This window comes from Carya illinoinensis, chromosome 12 (genome assembly GCF_018687715.1).
Source record: "Carya illinoinensis cultivar Pawnee chromosome 12, C.illinoinensisPawnee_v1, whole genome shotgun sequence".
In the NCBI taxonomy this organism is placed as follows: Eukaryota; Viridiplantae; Streptophyta; class Magnoliopsida; order Fagales; family Juglandaceae; genus Carya; species Carya illinoinensis.
This window is the reverse complement of record NC_056763.1, coordinates 9,830,439-9,852,348: the sequence shown is the minus strand read 5'-3', so window position 1 is coordinate 9,852,348 and position 21,910 is coordinate 9,830,439. Positions and strand designations below refer to the sequence as shown.

General features: G+C 35.7%; 1 protein-coding gene across 1 annotated transcript; it reads right to left on the bottom strand.

The window, feature by feature from the left end:
• Window positions 1-2,413: 2,413 nt before the first annotated feature.
• Window positions 2,414-4,387, bottom strand: LOC122288951. Its single transcript, XM_043095789.1, has one exon. The coding sequence runs from the start codon at window positions 4,103-4,105 to the stop codon at window positions 2,894-2,896; it is 1,212 nt and encodes a 403-aa protein (XP_042951723.1). The 5' UTR covers window positions 4,106-4,387; the 3' UTR covers window positions 2,414-2,893.
• Window positions 4,388-21,910: the final 17,523 nt, after the last annotated feature.

The following is a 21,910-nucleotide window of genomic DNA, read 5'->3' as shown; positions in this document are numbered from 1 at the left end:
CTATATCAGATACAAGAAAAACAAGAAATGTAACTAACTTATTACATCAACTAACTTAACTGTCATATAACAGTTTCTTTATTTGATTTTAGCATTTTTGCTTCACATGATTTTAATTCTAATGCTTCAATTTGTTCTTGGATATTCCAACACTTAACATGGATCTCACTACTTTGTGCTCCCCAACATGCGCCCATATTGCTCTGGCTTTTGCCCGTTGTTAATATCTTCAATTAGGGCGGCTGTCTGCTAGCTGGGGAATAAAAGCATCTTTCCATCAAGACAAACCATGGCTTGCTTTACGAGGTAATTAGAATTACAAACAATTGAAGTCATAAGTAAGTTGGAAGTTCTGTGTCCATCCAAAATGTTTCCTGTACGAAGAGCATATTAACCAAGTAGACACTCTTCTATCCCATTTGGATGTTAAGAGGGTTTCAATCTATCTCATATTATCTTATCTCAACATTCAAATACGGCTAAAATATATATTTTTTAATTTTAATTTTTAAATTTTTAACTTGTTTATCTAATCATTATAATTTTATCAAGCATTCAAATAAAATACCAAAAAAAAAAAAGAACAATTCTACTTTTTTAAATTTCAAAACAAAAATAGCGTTTTAATAATATTTTAACTTTATAATATTTTTTATTTAACTTTTTTTCTCTTAAATTCTAAAACCTCGTAAAACATTTTATTTCAAATTATTTTATTACTGTTCATAAATTGTTTATATCATCTTATCTTAACATCTACATTAGACCCATGTAGGTCACCTCTTCCACGCCCACCACCCAACCCATGCTACATACCTGTTAAAATTTAAAAATTCTATAAAGAAAAATATTACAGCCACAAAAAGATATAATAATAATAAATTTATGAACTTTTTTTTTAATGCTAAAACATATTTCATTTATTGATAACGGGACATTACAACTAAATTTTGACCTAAAACTTGAATAACTCTCCAGTACATAATTGTAACTGACATAGTCTACTCCATACTGTGACTCTTTACAGACCCACCGTCTGAGAGATAGTACTCTATTTAAGACAGAGTTAATAAACCTCACATTCAGTTTAAGATGGAGTAGAGGACACACTCTATGAACAAAAGTCTAAAAAACTATATATGTTTTTGTTTTGTTTTTTTATTTTTCTAAAACAAAAGACATAATAAAAGTTAAAGATATATGAAAAAATAACAAATTACAGGTTGGAAAGATATATATTCGCATTTTCAACCTTGGAGGTAAACAAAACACTAACAAAGCGACTGTGATGGCGTGTGAGAGCCACGCGCCACTGTGGAAGTATGGTAGTCGGTCGAGTCTAAAGAAGTCGATGGTCTTAAATCCAGAAAAGTCACACCTGGCAACAACAAAGTTCCCCTTACGATGGTGAGTAAATGTCACACGCATACTTTGTATGATACGTTATATCTATATTATAATAAAAGTAGTTGTATAATGTTACATATTATAACAAAGCACGTCAGTTTGTATATTTATATTTGTAAAAAGAAAATGCTTAGAGTACTGATAAATTGGACCCACCAAATGGATCGATGCCTTTTTTTTTTTTTGCTTAATGCTTAACAAAATGTTTATTAGTGAATTGATACATCTTTTTTAATATTTAAAGATGTTTAATAATATGTAAAAAAAAAAAAAAAACAAATTATAGTAATAGGTTTAAACCATCGATACCGTTAGTAGGATCCTTTATAAAATCTCTTTATTATCTATAAATTAGTTTTTATTCAGGAGCTTGAGCTAAAAAACTACGTAAGGAAAACGCTAAACCCACCTAGCGTTTATCTCAAGTTCTCAACAATGGATTTCAACAGTTTTTTTTTTTTTTTTTTAGTAAATAATGAATGAAGTATTTTTTAATAATATTGTGAAATTTTTTTTAACAATTAAAAATATACAAAAAATTGTATGAAAATAAAAATAAACCAATACATAAACCGATGGAGCTGAGCCTGGCGCCTCCGATCTACTGTTTGAATCTCGGTATCACTTCCCACAAATGCTCCGCGCTAAACAAAAACGTCATGTACAGGTTGATAAGCGCAAGAAGTTACACAGGATAAAATAATTAGAAATTCTAGTCTTATCCAGAGTTGGTTCCGGTCCCGACAATATTTTTTTTTCAGTGATTAAATAACTATTTTTTTAATAATATTATAAATTTTTTTTAACAAATATATAAAAAAATAAATGATAATATATTTTTGTACTTCTCGGAGGCCTTCTCGTGCTAGCACGGCTATAAAATAACAGTCTACGTTTGTTGTTATTATTATTATTATTATTTTAATTTATAGGTACGTGAAGCATTTGTCCAAAAGAATCTCTGGCCAAAGTGAACGGAAAATAAAATAAAAGCAAAGACAGAGAATGACAACAAAGTCATACGAGCTCTTTAACAAATAGATTTCCTATCACAGTCAGAAAGCCTCGTGACCCACCAAAAATAAATTGAAAACGAAACAGATTCCATATCTTTCAGATCCAGAGGAAGAAAGACCAAGAGAGATCCTGGAAATCTACTGCTCTCCATTGTTTTTTTTTTTAAACGGTTAAAAGTTGAAGTTAGGAGTAGAGAACGGACGTAGAGCATATACAGTGACAACGACCAAGATCAAAAAAAATTATCAGCAAACAGAAGCCAGCTTCAAGATCCCCCAATCTTTCCTCCCCGCATATTTACACGACACACGCACGGCCTAAAATCAGTTAAAGAAAGAAAGAAAGAAAGAAAAAAAGCCCGAATTAAGTAGCTGGCTACCTAGAAACCAACCAACCCAACCATTTCTCACGTGATCAATATTTGCTTTATTCAAATAATAGCAATGACCCAGTGGTTCCTCCGCTTCCCTCAGGTTCGATCAGTGCGGTTCCTGCAGTTACCATGCAAGCCTCTATTGCTCCCGTTACATTCTCTCTTCTGTTGCGACGAGAACAGTTGGCCGAACCCAAACACGGAGACCGACTTGGAGGACCCACGAAGCGAACAAACCGGAACATTGAGAACCGGAGTGACTCTCACGTTCGCCGAGTATGAGCGCTCCATTCCCCTCTGCTTATGCTTCAACGTCCTTGGCCCTCCAATGAAGCTACTCGGACTGCTCGAACTCCTCTCCAAGCTCTGAAACACTATCTTCCCTGACGAGTTCATTCTCGGGCTATCCAAGGATACCCCTCTACTCCCCGCCCCACCTGAATGCTCCCCCGTTCCCCTCCTTATCGGGCTTCGTCCCATCCTCGTCGGATTTGTATTATTATCCGACGATATTGCCCTCGGTTTCACCATTCTCATCCTTGGTGGGTTGTTGGGATTCCGGTGAAGAGAAATCGGGTTCGAGTTTGGTTTATCGGAGTCGAGGGAAAGCCTAGGGACATCTTCGTGTTCGGGTCCAGAGGATGAGGAGGAAAGAGAGAGGCGCGAGGACATGGAAACCGACTCACAGTCCAGATCATTCAACAACGGGAGGCTCATCGAAGCGTCAGAGGAAGACGACGAGCATCTTGAACAGCTTCTGTGGAGAAAATGCTTCAGAGACCTAGGGTTAGCGCTCCAAGTCGCCTTGTGGGTTTCAGGTTTGTTGTTAGCGTTCTGGTAAAACTTCTTCAGCCCTAGAAGCTCCTTCCACCTACTCGAACACCTTGGGGCTTTTGGAGAAAACAGGTAGGAGTCCGTACCGGAAACCTCGGCTCTCCCCCGGGAGTTGGTGGAGTCCGGCGACATTATCTCCGACGAGGTTGTGGGCTCGTTGACCGAGGGCTTTACCGCTGAGAGCTGGAGAGGCACAAGCTTTCCTTCGGAGAACAGCTCGTCGGCAGGGTGCATAGCGACAGGATCTTCGAGCCTGAACTCAAAATCGGTAGATGAAGCTTCTGGATCTGGCTTCTCGGAAGGTTCCATGGCAGCCGCTGTGGGAGCTTTGACTCCAGCAAGTTTCGAGGAGTCTTCTTCGCGGCTGAAAGAGATGCGAGGGCTAAGCCAACCGTACGGAGGGAATGTCGCCGGAGCGCAGTCGAAAATGTTATCGGGCGACATCCCGATATTGTTGACGCATGCGGAAGCCATTACCCACAATGTACTACCGTACTCTAGAACCGAAAACAAAAAATCCGGTCAGCATCACATAGCTGGAAATGCAATAAGACCTAGGGCGAGAGAGGGAGAGAGAAAGAGAGGGAGAAGGTTGGGGGGGTGGGGTGTGGTTCGTTGGGCGCTGTGCTAGGGTTTGGAAGAAAGAACTGCCTGCCTCAGTCAAGAGTGGGAGAGCGTACTATCGCCTCGTGCTTATTATTATACATGGATCAGATCACAGCATTTCCTTGTATTCAAGCGCCACTAGCCTTGACTGCATCTCGCGGCCACCTCTCAGCGTTTAGAGAAATGATATTTATTGTGGTTAGGGGTGAACAAATAAGCCGCTGTTCCGAACCGGCCGATTTAACCTACCCGAACCGACACAAAAAAACCCGAACCGTTCCAGTATTCTTCGGAAGCGGAAATGGCCGCACCCGTTTCTGACTTAATCGAAAATTACCCGATACCCGTTTCTCTCACTCTCTCCTCCTTGCTCATAAACCCGGCAAGCATTTGTCGAATACATGATGATCTGAAACCAAATGTCTTATGCAATGAAAGTGAGAAAGAATACCAAAATCTCCGTTCTCCAAATAAAAATTTCCTGATGAGAAAGTTGCCTCTAAAAGCAGCTAAATTCGGGTTCAAAATCGTGCGTTGTACATATAAGTATATTATTTATTAAAATGTTATTTCAACTTTGATAGAATCGATTGGATATCGTCGAAAGAGAGAGAGAAACGGACCTGTTTGACAGATTCGGCGATCTCCGGGCCAATACCATCCCCAGGGAAGAGAGTGGCTCGGATCGACGTGGGCACGGACGAGAAGGCCCTGGACATAAACGGTGGATTAGCATTTGGGGTTATGGCGGAGGAGAGGATCTGGCTCGACCGGTTTTTGAGGACGCGTCGATGGAAGCCATGATCATTGAATCACGGCCATGGTTCAGACCAGTAAATACTGGAAACCTTAGAAGACGTTATCATTATCGAAAAGAAGCTTGTAGAAGCCAGAGGAATGTTGGTCTGGGTTCGGCTTGAAAGCAAAGAAGCTGAACCATTTGGGTTTGGGTTACTGGGTATTCGAAGAGAAAAGGTCTGAAACGAATGTCTTATAGCATACCAAATAAATTAAAACGGAAAACCCGAAACAAAACGAGTCGGGTAAACGGGTAACGGGTAACGGTTCGGGAAAGCCATATTCGGTAGTGGAAACAGGCGGGTCGGGTCGGAATGCTGCTAATACGGTCCGGATCGGGTCGGGTGAACAGCCCTAATTGTGGTTGAGTGCGCTGATGTCACAGTTTTAAAAAAAATAAAATATAGTTGAAAGTATAGTTGTGTATTAATTTGTGTATTAATGTGATGTGATTAATTAAAAAGTAGATTTTATTGAAAACAGTGTTAATTTAAATTTTAAGTATGAATAAATCAATAATGGTACACAGATTAGTGCGCAACTGTACTTGTATGTAGCAAAATTCTTTAAAACTTTTTTATTAATAACACTCATTTTTATTGTAATGCCCTCAATTCACTCTTTGAGATGTAATGAACACTTAAAACATAAGGATATGTAATACATGGTTATATACTCTCATTTATAATAATTAATATATAATGTATCCTAGTATATAATTAACAGTTTATAAATATCGCAATGGAACAAAAGTAACTAAAATAAAACTCATGCCAAAATGAACAAAACATTCCAATTGCATTGATAATTATCATAAGTTCAAATTTAAAGATAGCGCATTATTCATACAAGTACTTAAAACTAAGCGTCAATAGTTAAATTAACTCTTTCATACACTCTAAGGCATAAAGAGTTAGTGCTATAAACATCATAATCAAATCTAATCTATGCTCCAGGTCCATCTCCTACTCAAGCAATTGTATCCATTGGTCCATCCAAATCGGTTTCCTCCAGTCCTCATAAAACTTTTATCATTCTAGAAGGAATGGTAGTGACTATCACAATGAGATTCCTTGAAATCTCAATAAGTTAATAACCAACGTACCTAGAGATAAATTATGCATGACAGATGATAAATATGAGATGCATGTTATGCAGAAAGTCAATATTTGTCTCCTATTCAGATTCTTCAACATTTTTAGAAAACTTTGATGCACATTTTCTTTCAAAAAACATATTCCAATTCATCTTTCAAAAATATAATCTTTCATCAACATTATAGCCATCATTAACATTAACATCATAACGTATGATATTATCACAGCTCTCCATACGTATTGTGAGTACCTGTTGGTGATTATAGTACAACTCATGTTGGAACTACATTCTCTGTAGATTCTTTTTAATGCATTGGTAACAATGTTTTGAATACTGTACCAGATGTCGTACTAGTCAAGGCATTGGAACGAAATATTTTGATATCCGTACCGTTTCGTGTACCGTTTCAAGATAGTTGATATATGAATAATATATATATATAAATTATATTCCAAACTAATAGTCTATATATGAATAAATTATACATAAATACATATATATAAATTATAAATAGTTTGGTCTGAATTTGGGGTAAAAAATGAGCTTGTAGTTTGAAGAAATGAAAAAAAAAAAAAGTAAAAGCTGAAATACTAGTCAGTACGGGCCGATATAAGTGCAAATATCGGCCGGTACGGCTGGTATTTGGACTTGTATGAAACAGGTAAGATACCTATACCAAACCAGTGGCCGTTATGGTATGGTATTCACAACAATGATTGGTAATATAACATTTCATCATAACATCATTATGGTAACATCATAACATCATACATATGCACCCACCAACCGTATGTGCCATAAATTTGACTTTGCTCTGGTATTTTTTAAAACAAATACATTCGAAGTATGTTGACAGTTCTTTGTCAATCTAGGGTTACCATTCCATTTTTACTCACTTTAGAGTGAACAAGTTGCACTAGGATAATTCACCGTCCTAGTCATTGGGATCGGGACAAAAATTTATATTTTCATGCTATGCTTGAGAATGTTTTTCATGACATGTACTTGTAAGATATGCTTCATGTGAAAATGAAAATCTCATATAATATGCCAAAATGGTGGAAATTACACTTGTCATGTAAGTAAGTAATCAAATACTCAATGTATCATATAACATGATGTTCATGCTCCGAATGAAATTTATATCATGAATGTGATATTTATCAATAAATTATAAATAAATTATCAAAGTGTAAGTTAAAGGCTAACTTACTAATTTTATGAAGTTAGAGAATCGAGGTGGCTGAAATTAAAGTTATTCTAAGTTAGGATTTGAACCACAGGAAGATGTTCATAATCAAAATGGTTCAAAAATTGATACTTACAAAACTGCTTTTAAACTTTTCAAAATTGCCACTAAGGCCCTAAATTTTCACTATTTGTAATCGAGCTCCAAAATTCACCAAGTTTCCCAAACATCATATTTTCTATGTTTTAAAATCATTTATGCCCTTAGAATTGTAAGATTCAAGTTATGACTATGCCAAACATACCCAACCCGTGGCATGCATATCTTAAGGCCTATATGTGATTCCAAGCTTAAAACCTCTGTGGATGCAAGTGTGCTCAAATTTAATCAAGTGGAAACTACAAATATAACCTTAGGGGCAATTTACAAACTTAGTTACAGATCATACAAATTCATCCCAACACTTAAGCATAGATTACGGCCAAATAAGTACTAAACCATCCATTAACCATATGCATGAAGTTTCTAACTTTTCTTTTTCCAAGAAATGTTTTAAAACCTAACTAAATCTTGAATTTCCATTCTTATCCCAATCACAAGGCTTTTCTAAATGCTTATGATTCAAGCCTAGGAAATTTAAGCAAAACTTCATAAATTAAACTTAAATTAGGTAAAACCGATGAATGCTAGTTGATCAACACAAGATATGAATTTATAACCTATTATGGCAAGCTTTTAACCTCAAATTTAAATCTTCAAAGTTTATTCGAAGACCTTAGTGAATCATATAAAATCATATTAAGATGTGCCATGGCTAAAAACTCAAACCAAAATAATTTATTCATTCAATATTCCCACATTGACCCGGTTTGCATTTAGCATGGTAATCCCTAAATAAACTCAATTAAAATTTCATTTCCATGCCATAACTTAAAGCCTAACATGCTATGATAACACTAAACAAAATATGGGGCAAGATTACTCACAAAATCATCTTTGAGCTCCCAACACAAACTCACTTCAAGAACACTCTCAAACCCACTCGGTTTCCCTCTATTCTTACACTAACAGGGAGTCCAAGAATTCTAGCGGAATGCTTTGAGGAATGGTGGGAGGAAGTAGGGGCAAAGGGGGGTATTTATAGGGCTTCATGGAGGGGGTGGGGGCATGGGTTTGGATGAAGAAAAGGCTTGGTATTGGTGGAAGTTGGCAGTGGAGTGTGGATGTGCAAAAATTAGATTGTGTCATCCTTTTGCAGGTTAATAGTATCCTATAGGTGACGCCCCTAGATTCCTCTTGGAATTGCATGAATTCTGAAATTTCAGGACATGCAACATAAGGTTACCTACTTCCGTTCGTGATAATTAAGGATACAATGCACCTAGCATGCATCTAAGCAATATGCGATATTTGCAATGGATACATTTTTTTCTTTGAGCAATACTCTGTACCAGAAGTAATATATCGCAAAACATAAACATGCTTCATAAAATTTCTGTGATAATTGGTATCCAAAGGTTACAATACTTGTCCAATAAGTCCGTAACATAAAGAGTACTAGAGATAGAGCTCCTTAAATACATGTAAAACTAAAGTAACTACTAGGCTAATCAATCAAGTAGCTTGCTCAACTCAGTCAAGGATACCATAATACTATCAATGGAATGGAGCATCGAAGCAATGGGCTCTGCGTCGTGCTGTCACTGTCTAGTCGACCGCCTTCAAACGATCTTGTAACGACCCACTAGAAATTTAATGGTGGAATTTCCATAGATTTTAGGAAACTCGTGAAAACCCTATAAGTTTTCATGAATCAATCAATCGCATAAATTTTAGTCTGTCAACATAATTAGTGTTATCACTTACTATAGTACCAAAAATGTGATTTTTAATTATTTGAAATAGTTAGAAGTGTCAGAATGCATTATGGTCTATGTCATTAGACTCAGTGGGTTATTTAGGATTTTATGGCACAATAACTTATTTTCATATTTTTGGACGAAATGCCTTTTCGAAACTGTGAAGTTATTTTTAGGGGTAATTCGGTAAACAATTTTCACTATAGCTTCATATGAATATTAAGGATTTCTCGGTACCAAGTTTATCATGCACTTTTTCAGAATGAATAGTAACCTTGATAAACACACCAAGTGCAATATTTTCAAAATTACAGTATGGAATGTCCAAATTAGGTTAGAGAAGTTTTTTTTTTTACACTTGGTAAGATCTTAACCACACATGATGAATAGTATTTGACACATGGCACCATGAGGAATATTTGATGGATTTGAAGGAATCAAGGTGTGAAATCATGCCACCTAAGCAGAAACCTTATTCCATCCGACCAATCAAATTGTGCTAAACCAAAAATGATTTATACCCTAGTAAAATCCTATATGGTTGGAATCTGACTAAGAACCCAAAAGCATAGTTGAAACTGAAATCCTAAACGGTTTTATCCAAATCCTAAAATTGACCTCAAAATCCTAACTGAATCGGTTTCTAACATTATGTTTAATCGCTTGATTAAATTACTTCCACATGCTATTAATCTTTCAAATTTATGTTAGAACATTATTATCCAAACTTTTTAACCTTGGATATTTGATTGGACTAAAAGCAATTGGATTTGGGCTTGATAGCAATCCAAACCCTCTTAAAACCCCAAATTAAGGCCCATTCAATTTAGAACCATTAACACCCATGAATAAGGCCTCATTAGCATTGCTTTTTAACTCAGTTTTGCACTCTCACTTGGCTGACCAGATCTTTCAAAAAGGGCCTAGAAGGTTCTAGAAGGGATAAGCTAAAGGGGCCACCTCACTCTTTCAACTCAATACTCCACCATGAGGAAATATCTTGGGATAGTTTTGTCCACTTTTTTGGGTTATCAAGAGCAACACTCAAGCTCACTCTCAGCCCTCTCTTCATCCTTCACTTATCCAAGAAGTCTTCCAGCTCATTTAATAATCATCCCACCTCTTTTTCCCACATTCCTTAGAAAGAAAACTAAAGACTCTCATATAGCTTTTCGTAGTTCTGCACACTCATTTTGAAGCTTTGTTAAGTATTTTCTCATAAATTTTTCTTCATACAAGTTATTTCTTTTTTAGTCTAGTTTATGTGGATATCTTATTTTTTCTATTTTAAGATCATTTGATCAGCCAAATGTTGTTTGAAACCTCGAAAGGTCATTCTAAGTGATAAATTGGAGAGTATGTTATATTTTGGAGTTTTTGATCAAGCTAATGGATAGATCTTAGTTTGAAATTTTATGGAATATTGTTAACATGTGTATATAATTATTGATTGAAGATTTTTTGCATGATTAAAGGTTTTGATGAAAGATTTTCTTAGATCTAGAAACTTAGAAACTGGAAGAGGAAAAATAGTTTATGTTTTGAGAATGTTTAAACTTTTGGTGGTTTAAACCTATTCCAATGACTTCGATAATTTTATTGGAGGATCCTAAGCCTCTTATATACATGTTAGAATATTATTTTGAAGGTATTTGATGTTAGTTTCAAATAAATGAAATTTTATGCAAAGAGATATTTAGATACGCCAAAGTGTGGATGTTCTTGGCTAAATGTATATTTTGGTTGATTTTTAACCATGTGATCTTGAATTAGAAGCTTGGATCTGTTTTAGGACGCCTTTTTAAATCGTGTGATGTTTTGGCTTAAAGATCATATCTTTATAAGTCATTGATCAAAAGGTTGATTAAAACTAGTTAGAAACAAAAATCTATTTTTAGAACTTAGAAAGAAACCAAAAAATTCCAAGTATTGTTTCAGTGATTTTGATGACTTTTATTGATGATTCAAAACATGATTACTCTTAGGAATATGTTATGAATATGTTAGAAGAAAGATTTAGATTTTTGAAGTTCTTGGAGATGCTGGGAAATAGATCAAATCATTTGATTCAATGGTTTGCTCTTTCAGTTAAAAAGTTTGAATCCTTTTTCTAAAAGTTTGGTGTTGATGATTAGCATATTTTGGTGGGTGTTTCAAGTATGTTTTAAACTTAGGATAGAAAGATATTTGTTGCAAAAACTTGGTTTGATAATGAGTTTTGAAATTGTAAGAATTGCAACAAAAATAAAGGAAAAGCCTATGCAAGTTTTGGCCCCTATAGAGTTTTTATGGTTTTGTTTAGTGTTAAATTTTTCTGATTTGATATTTGAGTTTAGAACAAAATTTACATGAGGTATGTAAATTTTGGTGATTTTTGGAGTTAGGATGCAATATCCATAGGTTAGGGGTAAAATGGTCATTTTTTCACATGTAGAGGGTAAAATGGTAATTTTGCTGTAAGTTAGTATTTTTCTATATTTCTAATTGTTAGTGATTAATTTTTAACGTTTAGAAATTACTATTTTCAGTTCCTCGTGATCTCACTTGAAATTGATTAGAAAATATGAAGATCGAGGTAAGTTAGCTCTTAACTTACTAGCAGTTTGCTGTGTATATGTACTAAGTAAAGGAACTACAATGTATGTATGTGTGTTATCATATATTTCATGCCATTTCAAGTTATCACATATTTTTCTATTACACAGAATTTATTCTATCATGAGTTATTCATCTATTACTCAAGATATTCTGTCACGTATTACTATACATTGCAAGTACATCATGTTAAGTATGCCATCTATTACATGTATGTCATGTCATATTCACTATTGCAAGTATGTCTTGTTAGTTATGTTGTCCGTTACATGTGATACTATGTTATGAAATGTTGTTTGTTACATGTTTATATCATGTTACGAAATGTTTCTATCTCAAGTTAGTCATGTCTTTCGAGTTATGTTACATCAGGACTTCTGTCCTTTCGTATTCCAGTCATGTTTTGCCTTGAGTACAGTGTGTGTATTTTGACAACAGTCAAGTCAAGTTATTCATGTCAATTACGACCCTAAGTGCTAGGATGGGGTAATATCCTAGTGAAACTCTTTTGTTCACGTTGGAGTATTTAAATAGGTGTGAAATTCTCTGAGTTGATGAAATACTGTCAACATGTAATGGTAGGGACCTAATTAGCTGGTCACCGGAATGGCTGATGGAGCCACATTCAGTTTCGTGGGGTCCATAGTGAGTGTGGCACATGAAGTATGAGGTCATAGCAATTGTGGTGTATACACTATGTGAGACACAACAATTGTGACACATAAAGTACATGGGGCCACAACAACTATGGAGTATGTATTAATGCACTCATAGCTGGTCCGGTCCATATACCTATGTTGTGATGTGATAGTCGGCACGGACACATGGCTCTAGGGGACCCATGTAGCACCCAAGAAGTTGAGTTTAAGCAGTTAAAGAATAAGTTTAAGATCAAGTTCATGTTAAGTCAAGTTTCAGGGCAAGTTCATGTTAAGTTATGTTTCAGAGCAAGTTCATGTTAGGTAAAGTTTTAGATCAAGTTCAAGTCAAGTTCAGTTCACATTTCAGTTTAAGTTATATCAGCTATGTTATGTTGTATGTCAAGTTGTGCTATGATTACTTATGAATTTGACTATGCATTCAGGCTTTTACTGTCATGCATGCATCATTAACCTGTGTGAAGGTTTTCTGTTAACTTGCTGAGATTTGTAATCAAATCTCACTGTAGTAGTCTCAACTATCATTCCCCCCCGGATGGTAGATCTTGTTATAGGACTCGAAAGAGAATCAGAATCCGACCAACTAAACATGATCGACTAAGCTACGGTGTGGCGTCAATGATGACATAGTAATTAATTTAGGTTATTACTTGTACTTATCGAGTTGTATCTCCAGTACTCTTTTGATCACAACTATTTTGGACTACTATTGTGATCATGGCTGTTTATTATGCCTTTATGTATGAAGTATGTTTCAAGTATTTGTGATATTTTTAGTTTGGTGCATAGTATTACTAGAGAAAAAAATTTATCCGCTAACAATATTGCATAATGCTAGATACATGTTAGAAACATTGCATCTTATATGTCATGAACGAGGATAGGTAACCTTTACATGTTTCGATGCTTCAAATGTCTATTCGATTCCAAACGAAATTTGGGGGGGGGGGGTCACAGATCTTCTACTGCATCTCCTGATCTTGGCACATGATCTACCATTTCAAGGGGAATGATAGTTGGGACTACCACAGTGAGATTTGAATACAAATCTCAGCAAGTTAATAGATAACTTAACATACAGTTTACAAATACAAACATGGTAGTAAAGGCATGAATGCATAATCATAATCATAAATAAGCATGACATGACTTGACATATAACATGACTTGAACTAACATGAGAAGAACTGAACTTATGTGAACTAGACATGATATAAAACTAAACATGAACTGAACATGAATTGACCTTGAACTGAAAGTGAAATAAATGTGACGTGCAACTGAGCTTGAAACTGAACATAAAACTTGACATGACGTGAACGAACTTGTGAAATTGAGCTCGACGCTTCAAACCAAAATTTACATTTCTCATATAAATTTTGTCCTAAAGTCAAATATCAACTTAGAAAGAATTAAACAATTGTGACGCCCCCAAATTCTACTTGGGATCGGATGGACATTTGAAGTGTCGAGACATTTAACACAAGGTTACCTGCCCTCATTCATGACATATAAGATGCAATGTTCCTAATATGCATCTAACATTATGCAACATTCACAACGGATAAATTTTTTCTTTAGCAATACTATGCACCAAACTGAAAAATATTTTTTTCTTTAACAATACTGTGCACCAAACTGAAAATATCGCAAATACTTCAAACATACTTCATACATAAAGACATATTGAATAACTAAGATCACAACACTAGTCCAAAATGGCTATGATCCAAAAGAGTACTGGAGATGCAACTCCATAGCTCAAGTAGTAATTTAAGTTAACTCTATTAACATTGAAGTTACACCGTCACTCAGTCAACTGTGTCCAGTTGGTCAGATCTCGATTCTCCTTTAGGTCCTATAATAAGATCTACCATTCGGGGTGAATGGTAGTTGGGACTACCACAGTGAGATTTGATTACAAATCTCAGTAAGTTAACAGAAAACCTCTACACAGATTAATGATATATGCATGACAGTAAAAAATGAATGCATAATCAAATTCATAAGCAATCATAGTATAACTTGACATACAACATAGCATAATTGACATAACTTAAATTGAATCGTGAATTGAATTTGACTTGCCTAAACTGAGCTGGATTTAAACAGAGACTTGACTTGACATAAACTTGATCTGAAACTTGACTTAACATGAACTTTATCTTAAACTTAACTTAACATGAACTTGATTTGAAACTTAACTCAACATGAACTTAATCTGAAACTTAACATGAACTTGGAACCTTATTTCTTGAATTGCTTAAACTCAACTTCTCGGGTGCTACATAGCATAACTTGCCGATTACATCATCACAACACAGGTATCTGGACTAGCTGTGAGTGCCTTAATACATACTGCACAGTCGGTGTGGCTCCACGTATTCTACGTGTCACAATTGTTGTGTCTCACATAATATATGCGCCACAATTGCTGTGACCCCATACTTCATGCTTCATAGTTGTTGTGGCCCCATGAATTGTTGAAATGAAATGTGGCTCCATCGGCGTTAGTGCCTAGCGCGCTCTGGTGACTAGCTAGTTAGGTCCCCGCCCACTACCTGTTGAGAATATGTTATCAATTTAGGAAATTTCACACCTATTTAAACACTTCAGCATGAACAATAATTTCACTAGGATATTACCCCATCCTAGCACTTAGGGTCGTGATTGATATGAATAACTTGACTTGCCTTTTCTCGAAATACACAAATTATACTCGAGACAAAATGTGACTGGATATGAAAGGACAGAAGTCCTGATGTAACATAACATGACTTGAACAAAAGACATGACTAACTTGAGATAGAAACATTTCATAACATGACATAAACATGAAACAGACAACATATTTAACATGACATACTTGTAACAGTGAATATTACATGACTTGACATACATGTTATGATGCCCCCAGATCCCCACATATGGACACGGGAAAATCGAGACGTCTGGATGATGACAACACGGGTCACTACCCTATCGACGAGTGCCAAGTGTGTGTAAAAGCAACAAATGTGCACGAAAAAACACGCAGTGGATAGCAAAGTCATATAACTAAGTACCAGAATTTTTCTTAGTTTAATACAAAGTGGTTCAAAACATACATAATAAAATATTACAAACTACAAATATCTTTTAAAAACTAACTATAAAGCATAACCCCACCCAGAACTCCAGCGGAGCCGTATCCTCGGGCTCAGCTTCCTCCTCCTCCTCGAACTCTGCATCAAAATCTACGGTACCAAAAATGGTGCCGCAGGTAAGTAAGATCCAAACACCAATAGATAAAAACATATTAACTCAAACAACATGCATGAAAGAATGCAATGCACATAACCCATAAAACACATATTTTTCCATGCACGCCAAAATCTCATTTAGCCCAAAAAACGCATTACTTTCCAATTCCCGCCAAAAGTCTCATTTGGCTCATATCCAACTCATACCAATAACCAATTAATCCGTATGCAAAATTACCTCCCCTAGGGGTCATCCGCACACCCTGGCTCCTGTGCCACACCACAGGTAACGACAACGCGTGTGACACCTAAACAATGCCCAGTTTCGCGTCCCGAGCGTTCGTAGCCAAGCATCCTCTAGCCCTCGCCAGCGAAGGGCCACAGAGTCGGTATGAAGAGCTTTACCATTCCGCCCGCTCTTGTTGTCGCCCAGCAACAACTCAGGGGACATCACTCAGTATATTACGCTCCTGAGTGAACAGAGGAGCTCCACCGAGATAATACCCCATCTCGAGTTGGGGTTGTGATACACATGCACCCGAAAATCCATTTACGCCGATGAAACATGATTTTCTCAATTAAATAAAATGCACGTGCATGCACCATGTAAATGCAACCTCAATGCACAAAACAACCAACCAATCACAAATCAACAATCCAAGCAACTCCGTCCTCAATCCATCCGACCCTCGAACTCCTCGGACTCAGTCCGGAATCAACCAACCAGCAGATAAATAATTATGGTAAGAGCAAAATATATTTAAATCTAAAAGTAGAGTTTGGAAAATACTTACAGCGCTATACGATATTTTTCGAAAGCTCGCGACGTTGCAAACGGCGGAGGAAAAACAACGTAACAGTATATTTTACACTGTGGTCGTGGGTAATAAATTACCCACTTTCGAACGGGGACAAACCAAGACACAAAATTGATAGGGAAGGGTCTTGAGATGTTTATGAAGTTAAAGGAAGTGAGCTTTGGCCGTGGGTAGTGGTGGAAACGGCGGTGGATGGCCAAAAAGGGGCTGAACGGAGTTGAGCTCGTGGGAGCTGCTCCGGCAACAGATCGAGGCCAGAAATGGGTGGGTTAGGTCGGCAAGAGGTAGGGAAAGAATTTGTGAAGAGGTTGTGGCCGGAAGTGGAACGACGGAGCCGAAAAAGCTCAAAAACCGTGTGGCTTGGAGGAGCTCGTGGCAGCTAACGGTGGCTCGGATGGAGGTGAAACTTGGTGGGGATGTTCACTGGTGGGAGGAGAAGAAAACTGGGTGGGTGGTGTCGGCCACGTCACCAGCGAACGGCGGTTCTGGGCTGAGAAAGCAACCGGCGACAGAGAGAGAAGGGAGAGCTGGTGCCGTGACTTGAATGGCCCTGAAAATTGGTGGGGGTGATCACCGGCTGGAGGGGGTTCGAATGGTGGGGGTGGTGTTGACCACGCCGGCCGGCGGCGGCAGGTCTGGACGGTCAAAGGGTCAGTGACGGGAAGGAGAAATGGAGCAGCTCGGGCACGTGGGAAGAGAAGGAAGAAGAAAGAAGAAGAAAAGAAAGAAAAAGAAAGAAAAAGGAAAAAGAGAAAGAAAAAATATAAAAGAAAAAGAAAAGATGAGGGAAAAAAATGAGGTCCAGTCCTCACTCTGGAAACCAAAAACTGATCCGCCGAAAATGATTTTAAAAACGTAAAACGACTAAAATAAATTAAACACCACATCAAATAAAATAAAACTAATTTAAAATACAATAATTTAAAATAAAAGAACTAATATATTAATTAAATTAAAAAACAACTCATTCAGTGAAAATACACGTAAAAACGGGTCATCACACATGTAATAGATGGCATACTTAACATGACGTACTTGTAATGTACAGCAATACATGATAGAATATCTTGTGTAACAGATGAATAACTCGTGACAGAATAAATTCTGTGCAATTAAAAAATATGTGATAACTTGGCATAGCATGGCTTGGCATATATGATAACATATATATATACACTGTAGTTCCTTTACTTATCACCCATATACAGTAAACTGTTAGTAAGTTAAAAGCTAACTTACCTAATTCTTCGCATTTTCTAAGCAATTTCAAGTGCAATTACAAGGAACTGAAAATAGCGATTTCTAAAAATTATAAATTAATCACTATAAATTAGAAATATGGGAAAAATACTAACTTAGAGCAAAATTACCATTTTACCCTCTATATGTGGGAAAACAACAATTTTACCCGTAACTTAAAGATTTTGCATCCCAACTCTAAAAATCACCAAAATTTACATACCTCATGTAAATTTTGTCCTAAACTCAAATATCAAATCAAAAAAATTTAATCCTAAACAAAACCATAAAAACTCTATAGGGGTCGAAACTTGCATAGGTTTTTTCCTTATTTTTGTTGCAATTCTTCCAATTTCAAAACTCATGGTCAAACCAAATTTTTGCGCAAAAATCTTCCCATCCTAAGTTTAAAAACATACTTAAAACAACCACTAAAATATGCTAATCATCAACACCAAACGTTTAGAAAAAAGAATTCAAACTTTTTAACTAAAAGGGCAAACCATTGAATCAAATGATTTGATCTATTTCCAAGCATCTCCAAGAACTTCAAAAATCTAAATCTTTCTTCTAACATACTCATAACATATTCGTAAGAATAATTATATTTTGAATCATCAATAAAAGTCATCAAAATCACCAATACAATACTTGGAATTTTTGGTTTCTTTCTAAGTTTTAAAAACAGATTTTGGTTTCAAACTTGTTTTGATCAACCTTTGGATCCATGACTTATAAATGTGTGATCTTCAAACCAAAACATCACATGGTTTAAAAAGGCATCCCAAAATAGAGCTAAGCTTCTAATTCAAGATCATATGATTAAAAATCAACCAAAACATCACATGGTTTAAAAAGGTGTCTTAAAATAGATCCAAGCTTCTAATTCAAGATTACATGGTTAAAAATCAACCAAAACATAAATTTAGCCAAGAACATTTGCACTTTTGCCTATTCGAATATCTCTTTGCATAAAATCTCATATCTTTGAAATTAACATAAAATATCTTCAAAATAATATTCTAACATGTATATAAGAGGCTTAGTATCCTCCAATAAAATTATGAAAGCCATTGGAATAGGTTAAACCACCAAAGATTTAAACTTTCTCAAAACAGAAACTATTTTTCCTCTTCCAGTCTCTATGTTTCTAGATCTAAGAAAATCCTTCATCAAAACCTTTAATCATGTAACAAATCCTCAACCAATAATCATATACATATATTAGTAATATTTCATAAAAAATTCTGGACCAAGATCTATCCATTAGATTGGACAAAAACTCTAAAATACAACATAGTCTCCAGTTTATCGCCCAGAATGCCCTTTCTAGGGTTTAAACAACATTCGACTGACCAAATGATGTTCAAATGTAACAAATAAGATATCCACATAAACTAGACTAAAAAAGGCACAATTTTTATGAGTTAAATTTGTGAGAAAACACTTAAAAAAGTTTCAAAGTGGGCATGCAAAAGAACTTCTAAAAGTTGTCCAAGAGAGTCTTTGGATTTCTTTCTAAGGAATATGGGGAACAAGAGGTGGGATGATTGTGAAATGAGTTGGAAGACTTCTTGGATAAGTGAGGGATGAATAAAGGGCTGAGAGTGAGCTTGAGTGTTGCTCTTGGTAACCCAAAAAGGTGGACAAAACTATCCCAAAATATTTCCTCATGGTGGAGTGTTGAGTTGAAAGAGTGAGGTGGCCCCTTTAGCTTATCCCTTCTAGAACCTTCTAGGTCCCTTTTTTAAATATCTGGTCAGCCAAGTGAGGGTACAAAACTAAGCCAAAAAGCAATGCTAATGAGGCCAAATTCGTGGGCCTTAATGGGTCTAAACCAAATGGGCCTCAATTTGGGGGTTTTAAGAGGGTTTGGGTTGCTATCAAGCCCAAATTCAATTCTCTTAGTTCATTCAAATATCCAAAGTTAAAAAGGTTGGATAATGATGTTCTAACATAAATTTGAAGGATTAAAAACATGTGAAAGTAATTTAATCAAACGATTAAACATAATGCTAGAAACCAGTTCAGTTTGGATTTTGAGGTCAACTTTAGGATTTGGATAAAACCGTTTAGGATTTCGGTTTTAACCATGCTTTTGGATTCTCATCTGGATTTCAATCATATAGGGTTATACTAGGGTATAAATTTTCTTTGGTTTGGCACAATTTGATTGGTTGGATGGAACAGGGTTTTTGCTTAGGTGGCATGATCTCATACATTGAATCCTTCAAATCCATCAATGTTCCTCATGATGCCAAGTGTCTAATACTATTAATCATGTGTGGTAAGATCTTTCCAAGTGTCCAAATAAAACTTCTTTAACATAATTTAGACATTCCACACTATGATTTTGAAAACACTGTACTTGGTGCGCTTATCGAAAATATGAAAATGGGTTATTGTGCCATAAAATCCTAAATAATCAACTGAGTCTAATGACACAGACCATAACATATTTTGACAATTCTAACTACCTCAAATAATAAAAATCGCATTTCTTACACTATAGTGAGTGATAATACTAACTATATTGACAGACTAAAATTTATGTAATTGGTCGATTCGTGAAAACTTATGGAGCTTTCACGAGTTACCTAAATCCTATAGAAATTCCACCATTAAATTTCTAGCAGGCTGGTACAACCTCCCCTATAAAAAAAAAGATTTCATCCTCGAAATTGACGCAAGTAACAAACAACAAGTTAAGGAAAGATGTTGCTTACCAACCTACTGTCTATCAAGTATATATCTACCGTTGAGATTATGTCATTCCTTAACTCTATCACTTTAATCAATAATTATACTGTAATTCCCCCACAAAGTAAGCGAAGTTGTACCGACATACTTTCCAAATCTAAAACTTCAAGTAGATACTCTTCTGAAACTTTTCCTTAGAAAAAAATATAAGCGAGACACTTTAAGTGTCCTTGTTAGTTGAAGTTTTTATTTTTATTTTTAATCCATACACAACTAAATTCACTTTCTCTATTTTCTCAAGGAATTCTATCTATCTAGGACTTGCTTACTCCTTCATAATCACAATGAATCATTCCTCCTCCTATGTGGTATTTCGATAATTGACCAGTTAATAACTTAAACTCAAGACTTTCTCTCTTATGATTGGCATAACTCTTTTATCCATCATGAGCTGCTCTTATTCTAACTCTAAATAAAATGATCTATTCCTACTGTTCACATAAATCCTCAAGATTAAAATTTTACTCCCCATATACTAGTCTTCCAAAAGGAGAGTGATCTACATATCTAAAGACAGTGCTTCGCAAGAAACCATTTATTGGCTGCAGGGTAAGACGATTATCATAAATGAATCCTACTAAGGCCAAAGCTTCTCCTAATCACTTTACTCTTCCAAACACAAATTCCATCGTATTCTCAGAATCAAAACAATTCTCCAAATGTGTGGAATACTATTCATCAACATTAAATAACCTTCCTCATATCACTAAAAAGTATTTAATATTTACACTGGCATGAACAATAATACTCATAATGAGAATTATTACTCTTACCACATGGATGACAATTCAGCTTCCGAACAGAACTCTTGTGTGATACCATAATTTTTAAGTTTATTTTTAAAAAAGGACTCACTTGAATCAAACAGTGTACAAGTTATAGATTATATTGGCCTAGCATTGCCTAACGCTAGTTATAAAGTAGTACTACTACTAATTGTAGTCAAACAAATCTTAGCTAAACTTAAACATAAAAGGGTCTAGAGGGTACCAGGGATGATGCCAACTCCTTCTGTTTCTGGGACATCAACATCGATATCAACTGGGGTTATAGCATACACGCGTGTCGAGATGTGGGGCCTTGGCTTGTGATCGGTGGTCACCTGTGTCCAGTTGGTCAAATCCCAATTCTCCTTCAGGTCCTGTAATAAGATCTACCATTCCGGGTGAATGGTAGTTGGGACTATCACAGTGAAATTTGATTACAAATCACAAGAAGTTAACAGAAAACCTCTACACAGGTTAATGATGCATTTATGATAGTAAAAGCATGAATGCATAATCAAATTCATAAGCAATCATAGCATAACATGACATACAACATAGCATAACTGACATAATTTAAATTGAAGCGTGAATTGAATTTGCATTGCTTAAACTGAATTGGACTTAAATTGAGACTTGACTTGACATGAAT